We start from the raw sequence: 12,225 nt of genomic DNA, 5'->3' as shown, positions 1-12,225 counted from the left end.
CTACAGAAGGGCGTAGTTCTTATATAAGAGTGCTACTCTGTTGCAATGAAAACATAATGTGATTGATTTTATGTTTTATTATTATTTATCGCTATTGGACTAGTTTTTATTTCACTATTTAACTTATTTCCATTACTAATTCTTTATCTAACCATTAATTGTACCATATGAATAATTATTTTATTATATAAGTATACCATCATGTTCCGTTGGCATTGTCTGTTTATACTGTATAATTTCGTATGTTTGCTATCGTTGCTTTTGACATCCATATGTATATGCCTGCATGTTACTGCATGGACTGCATGTTGCGTTCCACTGGGATCCCGACGTCACTGACCGAAAGTGCTGACGACTGCCTAGATTGTGTCTCTGTTGGAGCGTATTGCCTGCGCTCCACGGAACGGAAGTCAGTAGCACTTCCAGTCCGATACACTTTGGACCGAGACAGAGAATTATTTCAAATATTAGTCACTAACTCCCACTAATCTTATATGTGGACACACCAATCTGGCTTATTTTACTATCTTGTTATTATTATGTTATTATTATGATTTCAGATGTTCCATCTAACACTTGCCGTGTGGAATGCATATGTGTGTTCCAAACACCGAAAGTGACGTCATATCACTTCCGGTCCTACGAAAAACGCACCCTTTTTGGGGCATATTAAGGAATAAATTCATTTGTCTTTATGATATCTGGTTATGTATTGCTCCTGAAGAAGGGGAAATGTTATCCCCGAAACGCGTCGAGCCACATATTTTTATTAATTGATTGATCAGAAGCACCGGATTTTTGCTGCCTTCCATCACTACGACTCTACATGTGATCCTGGCCGGGGGGCTTATGTCACAGGTGTCATGTGCTTATTCTGATGACTACCCCCTTGTGAAGTGAGTGCTTATTTTTTTATGAAATTGTCCCGTGGGACATATTTAATTTTACCATTAACTTTACCATTGATTTTATCATGTATTTCATATGGTTTAAATCCTTTTATTTCTCTACATCTGTGTTCAGTCACAGTTTCTATTTGATTTTAAATTACCGAGTATTTACTATCTGTTAATCACGATATCGTTTTATGATACACTCAGTGTCATTCACATCACCATCACGCTGGGTGGTACTTTCTACATTTCTTAACGACTGTGTCTTTCAATGGGGATTGGCGCTCTCTTTCCCTTTTCCCCCTGGGGTCTAAATCGCAAGTAACTGACTTTCAGTTCAACACTTCAGATATAATACCCTATACACTCCTGTACCCTAGAGTATAGTACTGTCTGTTTTACACCGACGGAGTCTGTCAGGCTTAGACACACGACAAGCCTGGATGCTTTTGCTGCTGCCAGAGTGTCAGATGTATTTCACAACTGACACTGCCTACGGTCTGTTCATGAGCCGCCTCCATTACATATCGCAAGACCACATGGGGGGGCATCAGGGGCACGAGGCTGCAGAAGGGGCATGAGGTGGGACAGGGGCATCGGGGCACAGACTAACCAAACAGAGCGATCGCCGGCAAGGGATAAGCATCATAGTGTCACAGTCCCGGTTAACAAATCGGAAGTAGCTGTACGTCTGATTGCAGCAAGTTACATGCAATGTGGACATACAGAAAGGTCCATTTGCAGCAAGGGGTTAAAGAGGACCTGTCACCACAAAATAGAGGGCAATCTACAAGCAGCATGATATAGAGAAGACTAGAAGAGCTAAGCAGATTGATATATAGTTTTGTGGGAAAAGACTCAAAAAAACTTGTAACTTATACATTTAAACTTCTGCTCTTTCTATACATATGACCACCCCTGTGTACACCACTGTGCACAGCTATCAGTGACTGACAGCCACCTCTGTATACACACTTACACCGAGAATGCTATCAATTACTGATAAGTCCTAACATGTGAGTAATGAAATGAGAAGTAGCAGAAATGTAAATGTGTAAATTACACGTTTTGCGGAATCTTTTGCCACAAAACTATATACACTGCCTGTCCAAAAAAAAAGTCGCCAGTCACCTGGATTTAACTAAGCATATAGTTATGAGCCTCCTATTGGATAATGACTGCATGGGAGATTATATTTCAGCTGGCAACAAGTTATTTAACCCCAACTGGTGCAATGAGTTGCTTCTCATTTCTTAAATAACCATGTCAAAAGACACATCTCGTGGTCGTGGAAAAGATGTTAGTCTGTTTGAGAAGGGTCAAATCATTGGCATGCATCAAGCAGAGATAACATCTAAGGAGATTGCAGAAACGACTAAAATTGGGTTAAGAACTGTCCAACACATTATTAGAAAATGGAAGGATAGTGGGGAACCATCGTATTCAAGGAAGAAATGTGGCAGGGAAAAAATCCTGAATGATCGTGATCGGCGATCACTTAAACGTTTGGTGAAATAAAATCAAAGAAAAACAACAGTAGAGCTCAGGGCTATGTTTAATAGTTAATGTAAGAGCATTTCCACACGCACAATGTGAAGGGAACTCAAGGGATTGGGACTGAACAGCTGTGTAGCCGTAAGAAAACCACTAATTAGTGAGGCAAACCAGAAAAAAAAGGCTTCAATTTGCTAGGGAGCATAAAGATTGGACTCTGGAGCAATGGAAGAAGGTTATGTGGTCTGATGAGTCCAGATTTACCCTGTTTCAGAGTGATGGGCGCATCAGGGTAAGAAGAGAGACAGATGAAGTGATGCACCCATCATGCTTAGTGCCTACTGTACAAGCCTGTGGGGGCAGTGCTATGATCTGGGGTTGCTGCAGTTGGAATGACCAGGTTATTCCATAAATGGATTTTTTCTTCCCTGATGGCACTGGCATATTCCAAGAATGCCAGGATTCATCGGGCTCAAATTGTGAAAGAGTGGTTCAGGGAGCATGAGACATCATTTTCACACATGGATTGGCCACCACAGAGTCCAGACCTTAACCTCATTGAGAATCTTTGGGATGTGCTGGAGAACGCTTTGCGCAGCGGTCAGACTCTACCATCATCAATGCAAGATCTTGGTGAATAATTAATGCAACACTGGATGGAAATAAATCTTGTAACATTGCATAAACTTATCGAAACAATGCCACAGCGAATGCGTGCCGTAATCAAAGCTAAAGGCTTTTTTTTTGGGACAGGCAGTGTATCAATCTGCTTAGTTTTCCATGCTCTGTAATATGCAGTCTTAATTTGCGGCAGACCCTCTTTTAACCACATTTTTAACTGACACTAGCTGCACTCTATTTTTATTCTTTTTCTAGATTAAAAAAGGATAGTACCGATGCGATGAAAAAAAATATATCTGTTGTTGGTGTAGAATTATCCCGAGACAGTGTGCATCTACACTTCAGAATCCTTAAATACATAGATGTCTCCATGTCCATACATATAACTGCCACTAATGTGTAGAAAGTGCTCAGGTTTGGGAATGTAAGTGCACCTAGACCTTGTTGTAAATTGCACCAAAATGTTTCTGCAATTCTGGCGCATCTAATTTTGGGGAAATCCTCTGAACCCACCTTAATGACGGGGCATGACTTCAAAGCAAATGGGTGTTAGTGTGCGGGAAAGGGTTATTGGCTAAAATGTGACTTTTTTGCACCAAAATTGCACAACAATTCTGGTGTAAAATTCAGCCTCAAACTGAGCCAACAAAGTTGCCATAGAGCTAAACAAAGAAGCCTAGGCGTGCACCAAATTTATCATTCAGCCTCAGCCATTGTGATAAATCTGGTGCAACTTTAGAAAATCTTGATGTTTTAAGCTTTGCAGCCTCTTCACTACTGGGGAAGAAAATGTGAGTTCTTTAAATAAGTAATCAATTTTAATCTTTAAAGGGATTACCTGCGATAATTCTAAGGGCTCATTCACATAACCATATGAATGAGTCCACATCTGTTTTGCAATTTTTCTGCATCCGTTGTTCCATTCTGCGGCCCTGCAAAAAATATAGTGCATGTCCTATTTTTGTCCGCAATCGCGAGCAAGAATAGGCATTTCTATAATAGGCTGCCCGTTCCGTAAATTGCGGAATGTTTTGCTGATCCGCAATTTGTGAACCACAAAACATGGCACGGTCGTGTGAGTGCGCCCTAAATCTGGGACATACCCTCCCCCAAAACTATAGCAGTGATTTGCATGTATACAGCAGATTACTACTGCAGCCATATACCTAAACGTTACTTTTGCAGTCAGTAAACAAGCAACAGCAGAAGGACTATACTGGTGGTGCAGAGAATGGCGCTGGAAAAAGAGGTATATATACCACGTACGAGATTTAACCTATTAGAGCCCCTTGATGTAACAGTACATCTGTGGGGTGCCAGAGGTGTATGGAATGGGATCATAAGCCGATCCAGCTCTATGCGCAGCAGATGCCTGCTGTATAATACAGCAGGCACCTGTCTGCAATGACCGCTACGCTACTGGCGATAACATTATCATTTAATCCCTCAGATGCCATAATTAATAGCAACTGCAGCATTTTATTGGATAGACAGAGGGAGGTGGCTCCCTCTGCCCTCTGATTAGTGACCTCGCAGTGAAATCACGCAGCTCCACTCAGTTGCTATGAAAGCCTGGCGCCTTGTGAAGGCTTCCAGTGCTGTCATACCAAGCTGCCTGCAAACATTAGCCTGAGGCACGGCCTGACCGGAAGTCAGTGCAAATCTCATAGACTCCAGTAGTATTCTATTGCAGTATATGGTACAAGCTATCAGAAGATCACATGTAAAACTGTAAAAGTCTTTTAAGGGAACTAAAAAAGGTTTTAAAAAAAACACACAAAAATATTGAAAATTCAAATCACCCACTTTCCCAATTAAAGATATAAAAATAAACAAACAATAAGAAATACATATAATAAGTACTGCCATGTCCGAAATACACAAACTATTAAAATACTAAAATATTTTTCTCGTGCGGGGACTGAAAAAAAAAAACAAACTATGCAACATTCGTCACATTTTGGTCACTTTGTCTTTACCAAAGAATGTAATATACTGGTAATACAAACCTATCAAAAAGTTATATAAAGATATAAAAAAAAGGTATATGTACTAGGGTTGTTGCGGGTATAGAAATTTCGATACCCAATCGATACTTTTGTCCCGGTATGGTATTGATACCGGGATTTCCATTTTTTCGATACTGGGCTGCGCAGTCTAGTATCTCTGAATACGCACTCGGCACACTCATGTTCCCTCAGCAGCACAGGGGAGAAGGAAGCAGTCTCTCCCCCCCCCCCCCCCCGTGCTGCTGCCGCTGCCACCAGCGAACGGAGAGAGGGGCGGGCACACTGCGCCACCAATAATAGGACTTTTCCTACACAGAGCGGCGCCCAGAGATGTTCCAGCACTTACTATTATTCCTGGGCGCCACTCCGTTCGCCCACTGTGCCCCATTACTGTCTCCTCTCCTGCTCCATATGCCAATTACGATCGGAGCAATGGGGAGGAGACATCAGCTTCTCTAGTGGGCGTTCCTTCTCCCTGCGCTGCGATTGGACAGCGCTACAGCCAGGGAGAAGGAACGCCCACTAGAGAAGTTGATGTCTCCTCCCCATTGCTCCGATCGTAATTGGCATATGGAGCAGGAGAGGAGACAGTAATGGGGCACAGTGGGCAAACGGAGCGGCGCCCAGGAATAATAGTAAGTGCTGGGACATCTCTTGGCGCCACTCTGTGTAGCCTAATACTTAAAGACTATTTTATATGGGTCCAGACTTTAACACATAATACAGGAGGCGGGTGCCGGCACCAGAATCGCATTGCCGGCACCCTACCCCTGACAGGGAGCTGCGATTAGCGGCAGTTAACCTCTCAGTTGCGGCACCTGAGGGGTTAACTCCTGCTGATCTGCCAGTACCCGCCTCCTGTATTAAGGGGTAATTATCATTGGTGGCGCAGTGCCCCCCCCCCCCTTCATTAAAATCATTGGGGGCACAGTGCCCCCTCCCCCCTCCCCCCGGTATTAAAATTATTGGTGGCAGTGGCCACAGGGTCCTCTCCCCTCCCCCTCATTGGTGATGCAGTGGCAGCTTCTGATTGGAGCCCCAGCTGTGCAATCCTGGGGCTCCGATCAGTTACCATGGCAGCCAGGACGCTACTGAAGCCCTGGCTGCCATGGTAACATGCCTGATGCTGTGTGCACTATGCACAGGGAAGCAGGGAGAGTGTGAAGTCCTATTCACCCTGATAGAGCTCTATCAGGGTGAATAGGACAAGGGATGAAAAAAAGTCCCAGGTTCTAGCCCCTAAGGGGGGAAATAGTTATTAAATAAAAAGTGTAAAAAAAAAAAAATATTAAGTATGAATCACACCCTTTCCCAATTTCACATATAAAATGTATAAACAATAAATAAACATATCACATATCGCCGCGTCAGAAAAGTCCAAACTTTTAAAATATAAAAAAAAATCTATGCGGCGAATGCCGGAACAGAAAAAAATAAGTAAAAACTGCGCGATTCGCCATTTTTTAAAATGCGGAATGCACGTGGCTTTTTTGGTTTATTTTTTCGCGTGGTATCGAATGGTATAGAGTATCGCAATACTTTTTTATGGTATCGAAACCGAATAAAAAATTGGGTATCACAACAACTCTAATACAGGTCCTTCTCAAAAAATTAGCATATTGTGATAAAGTTCATTATTTTCTGTAATGTACTGATAAACATTAGACTTTCATATATTTTAGATTCATTACACACCAACTGAAGTAGTTCAAGCCTTTTATTGTTTTAATATTGATGATTTTGGCATACAGCTCATGAAAACCCAAATTTCCTATCTCAAAAAATTAGCATATTTCATCTGACCAATAAAAGAAAAGTGTTTTTAATACAAAAAAAGTCAACCTTCAAATAATTATGTTCAGTTATGCACGCAATACTTGGTCGGGAATCCTTTTGCAGAAATCACTGCTTTAATGCGGCGTGGCATGGAGGCAATCAGCCTGTGGCACTGCTGAGGTGTTATGGAGGCCCAGGATGCTTCGATAGAGGCCTTAAGCTCATCCAGAGTGTTGGGTCTTGCGTCTCTCAACTTTCTCTTCCCAATATCCCACAGATTCTCTATGGGGTTCAGGTCAGGAGAGTTGGCAGGCCAATTGATAACAGTAATACCATGGTCAGTAAACCATTTACCAGTGGTTTTGGCACTGTGAGCAGGTGCCAGGTCGTGCTGAAAAATGAAATCTTCATCTCCATAAAGCTTTTCAGCAGATGGAAGCATGAAGTGCTCCAAAATCTCCTGATAGCTAGCTGCATTGACCCTGCCCTTGATAAAACACAGTGGACCAACACCAGCAGCTGACATGGCACCCCAGACCATCACTGACTGTGGGTACTTGACACTGGACTTCAGGCATTTTGGCATTTCCCTCTCCCCAGTCTTCCTCCAGACTCTGGCACCTTGATTTCCGAATGACATGCAACAGTCCAGTGCTGCTTCTCTGTAGCCCAGGTCAGGCGCTTCTGCCGCTGTTTCTGGTTCAAAAGTGGCTTGACCTGGGGAATGCGGCACCTGTAGCCCATTTCCTGCACACGACTGTACACGGTGGCTCTGGATGTTTCTACTCCAGACTCAGTCCACTGCTTCCGCAGGTCCCCCAAGGTCTGGAATCGGTCCTTCTCCACAATCTTCCTCAGGGTCCGGTCACCTCTTCTCGTTGTGCAGCGTTTTCTGCCACACTTTTTCCTTCCCACAGACTTCCCACTGAGGTGTCTTGATACAGCACTCTGGGAACAGCCTATTCGTTCAGAAATTTCTTTCTGTGTCTTACCCTCTTGCTTGAGGGTGTCAATGATGGCCTTCTGGACAGCAGTCTTACCCATGATTGCGGTTTTGAGTAATGAACCAGGCTGGGAGTTTTTAAAAGGCTCAGGAATCTTTTGCAGGTGTTTAGAGTTAATTAGTTGATTCAGATGATTAGGTTAGTAGCTCGTTTAGAGAACCTTTTCATGATATGCTAATTTTTTGAGATAGGAATTTTGGATTTTCATGAGCTGTATGCCAAAATCATCAATATTAAAACAATAAAAGGCTTGAACTACTTCAGTTGGTGTGTAATGAATCTAAAATATATGAAAGTCTAATGTTTATCAGTACATTACAGAAAATAATGAACTTTATCACAATATGCTAATTTTTTGAGAAGGACCTGTATGTACCCCAAAATGGTACCTGTAAAAACTAGATCTCATTCTACAAAAAAACAAGCCCTCACACAGTTCTGTAGACAAAAAGTTATGGGAGTCCAAATATGGCGAAGCAAAGAAAATGTTTACATAAATTTGTTATTGATATTATCTAAATAACCTACAGAATAAGGGCTCATGCACACAACTGTATGTATTTTGCGGTCCGCAAAAAACTGATCCACAAAAAATATGAATGACATCTGTGTGCATCCTGTATTTTTCAGAAAGGAACAGCTGGTCCCTAAAAGAACAGTACTATCCTTGTTCATAATGCAAACCATTTTTTGCAGAACGGACATATGGAAACAGAATGCAAACCAAGTGACTTCCGTTTTTTTTGCGGACCCATTGAAATTAATGGTTCCGTATAAGGTCCGCAAAAAAAAACTAAATGGACACGGAAAGCAAATACATTCGTGTGCATGAGCCCTAAGCTTGTCGTGCCACTTAGCATATAATGAACACAATAACAGCAAAACCCCAAAAAGCATGGCGGATGTTTTTTTTATTTCACCTGACAGAATTTTTTTTCAGATTTTTTAATACAAGATATAGTGAATTCAAAAGTAATGGGTCTTGAAAGGCAGGGAGGGAAAATACATATATATATATATATATATATATATGTTTTTTTACATATATGTTCCCTGTTTCAGAAGCACAGCTAGATGCATTTCTCTCACAAGCAGTGGGTGTCTCTCTTCTCCTGAATGTGCCAGAAAAGTATGCGGTGACCTGACTTCCCTGTATGTTTGTTTTCTTCTAGGGAGCTTAGAAAGCTGATAAAGGAGGGATAAATCACGCTTAGGCCGAATGCACACGGCCGTTGTTCACGGCCGTGAGCGGTCCATGGAACCGCGACCTGGATTCCTGCTGAGAGCAGGAGCGCACGGCGTCATTGGTTGCTATGATGCCATGCGCTCCCTGCTGCCGCCACAGTACAGTAATACACTGGTATGATCTATACCAGTGTATTACTGTATTGTGGCGGCAGCAGGGAGCGCACGGCGTCACAGCAACCAATGACGGCGTGCGCTCCTGCTCTCAGCAGGAATCCAGGCTGCGGTTCCACGGACCGCTCACGGCCGTGAACAACGGCCGTGTGCTTTCGGCCTTACAGGAAAGCAGGAGGCTCCTATGATGTTCAGAAGCAGTGTAGAAGCAGTTATTTTATCACAGACGGATCTTGTCCTACAACAGGAAGAGGATGGCAATTTAGGTGGAACTGAGTCCCCTAGGGGCCATGACTTTACAGCTTTTTTAGGTTGATGCAGGCAGATTCTTGTTAAATCAAGGTACTTATAAATTGATATTTACACTATTCTCTTAAATTAAATGATGTGAAAGTACAGTGACTCTATAAAGAAACGGTATATAGATAGATCAATTTTAAATTCAAATCTTTAAATCCATGCACATACCTCCAGATGCTTCACAATATTAACTACTTCTCTGGTTGAATAAGGATATGAGATAATTCCTTGGTCTGCCATACCCCTAAGCTCTCCAAAAGCAGCTACAAGTTTTTGTAATATGGCATCAGGCACATTAGGTCCATACTGTCTTAGCATAGCAAGTTCAGACTGGGGCACTGGATTATCCACTGCATGGCAACTGAAGATATCACCTGTAAGAGAAGATCTGTTAAACTATTGCACAACACACACTGGGCCCATTTATCAAAATCATACAACAGAAAATTGTCCTCACTCATAGCTGGAAGACTATGGATATTTTATGTAATCCATGAGTTACCGTAATAGCTTTTTTATATTAAGCTACATAGCTCAATATTCAATTTTATTATCCCTATCTACCCTGGGTGATTTTTTATTTTTGTGATTTTGTTTTTAACTTTTTGGAGCCATAATGTTTTATTTTTTCATTCACATAGCCATATGAGGGCTGCTTGTTTTTTTTTTTTTTTTTTTTTTTTTTGACAGGACAAGTTGTACTTGGCACCATTAGAAAGCTGGAAAAAAAATTCCAAATGGAGTGGAATTGGGTAAAAAGGAAATGCACCACAGTTTTATGTTTTCTTTTTTTTATGATGTTGACTATGCGGTTAAACTGACTTGTGACAAGTACAATACCACATATGTGGTATAGTTTTTCTTTTGTTTTAATACTAAGAAGAAGCTTTTCCTTTTTATAACAGTATTATTACCCCCATAACCTTTCTATAGTTATGTCTACAAAGCTGTGCTCAATTTTTGTGGAGCGATCTGTACTTTGCAGTGATAACATTTTGGGATGTGTATGACTTTTTAATCAAATTTTATAAATACATTTTTGCGGAAGTGAAGTGACGAAAAAATGACAAATTGTATCTTTATTTTAGGAGAAAAGTGGGTGATTTGAACTTTAGGTAACTATAACATGCAATTATTCAATTGCTATTTGTCTTCTGCAACACATTTATATTCATTACAGAAGACAGATTTCAGTAAATTCCAATGCAGGGCTTCCATCTGCAGCCCTGTATTCGGGTATACCAGTAATCGGCATAGGAGCGTCTACACCGTAACAGCTTCCACCATCTCAGCGAGGGGCGGCTGCTACAAGCATGAAGCAGCCTTCAGATGCTGTGGTCCCATTTGATTACAGCATCTGAGGGGTTAAATGTCTGCAATCAGCATTTTCTCCGGTTGCAGACATCAGCCCCTTTCAGCTGTTCTAGTTCTTCATATCATTACTAGGGCTGGCTGACTGCGCAGTGTGTAGCTCCATAGCAAAGGCAGGATTGAAGTGCTGACCACAAGGTCTCCATACTCTGACCTAACAATTGTTGGATCCCAAACAGAACCTGGACCCATTAAAGACAATATGGTTTCAATTTATAGCAGTCCAAGTTTCTTGTTCATGACACCGCTGCAAACGAAGGCGACTGGCTGTTAATTGCCAGGACACGTAATAGCGCCCTGGCATCAAAGTTTCTTCTAAGTGCCTGGAAATGGTCCAGGCAGAGACAAGGGTGTGTAATGAAGGTGCCATGCTTGCAATTGTTGGCGGATCAAACAATTCTCTCCAATGGTGGTCTGCCTGGTTGATCCGAAACCTGTTCACTGAGTGTGTGGACATGCTCTCATGTAACCACGGTTTCCAACACCTCCAACACACCTAAGTCTACTTTCACACTTACGTTCGGGGCTCCGCTTATGAGTTCCGTTTGAAGGCTCTCACAAGCGGCCCCGAACGGATCCGTCCAGCCCTGATGCAGTCTGAATGGATGCGGATCCGCTCAGAATGCATCAGTCTGGCCCCGTTTGTCCTCCGCTCCGCTCAGCAGGGGGACACCAGAACGCTGCTTGCAGCGTTCGGGTGTCCGCCTGGCCGTGCGGAGGCAAACAGATCCGTCCAGACTTACAATGTAAGTCAATGGGGACGGATCCGTTTGAAGTTGACACAGTATGGCTCAATTTTCAAACGGATCCGTCCCCCATTGACTTTCAATGTAAAGTCAAAACGGATCCGTTTGCACTATCATGAACAAAAAAAAATAAAAAAAAAATAAAACAATTTTTGTTCATGGTAATGCAAACGGATCCGTTCTGAATGGATCTAAGCGTTTGCATTATAGGAGCGGATCCGTCTGTGCAGATACCAGACGGATCAGCTCCGAACGCAAGTGTGAAAGTAGCCTAAGTCAGAGTGGCCTACAAGGCAGTTAATTTGCTGAAATGACATTCCCGCTTCTCTCCGTCCATTGATGTACCCCTCTCAAAGTCTGTCAACTGGGCAGAACGGTGGAGCTTTATCAAACCGGTGTAAAGTAGAACTGGCTTAGTTGCCCATAGCGGCCAATCAGATTCCACCTTTCATTTTTCAAAGAAGCTGTGAAAATAAAATGTGGGATCTAATTGGTTGCTATGGGCAACTAAGCCAGTTCTAATTTACACCAGTTTGATAAATCTCTCCCAATGTCTTCAGGTGCATCGTAGAGGCATGACTAGCAGTCAATGATCTCTCAGCAAGAGGCACAATACCTAAAAGTAGCTTCTGAGAGCCATTTTATAGGGCAG

General features: G+C 42.3%; 1 protein-coding gene across 2 annotated transcripts in view; it reads right to left on the bottom strand.

Annotated features, from left to right (window-relative positions):
• VWA8 (von Willebrand factor A domain containing 8) overlaps positions 1-12,225 on the bottom strand; it is a 429,985-nt gene that overhangs the window by 166,056 nt on the left and 251,704 nt on the right. For both annotated transcript variants that reach the window (XM_044284760.1, XM_044284761.1), the window contains exon 26: positions 9,625-9,830. In XM_044284760.1, the coding sequence (XP_044140695.1) occupies positions 9,625-9,830 (206 nt within the window). The remainder of the gene's footprint in view (positions 1-9,624; positions 9,831-12,225) is intronic.

The sequence above is a fragment of the Bufo gargarizans genome, chromosome 3 (assembly GCF_014858855.1).
Source record: "Bufo gargarizans isolate SCDJY-AF-19 chromosome 3, ASM1485885v1, whole genome shotgun sequence".
Taxonomy (NCBI): Eukaryota; Metazoa; Chordata; class Amphibia; order Anura; family Bufonidae; genus Bufo; species Bufo gargarizans.
This window is presented reverse-complemented; position numbering and strand designations above follow the sequence as displayed.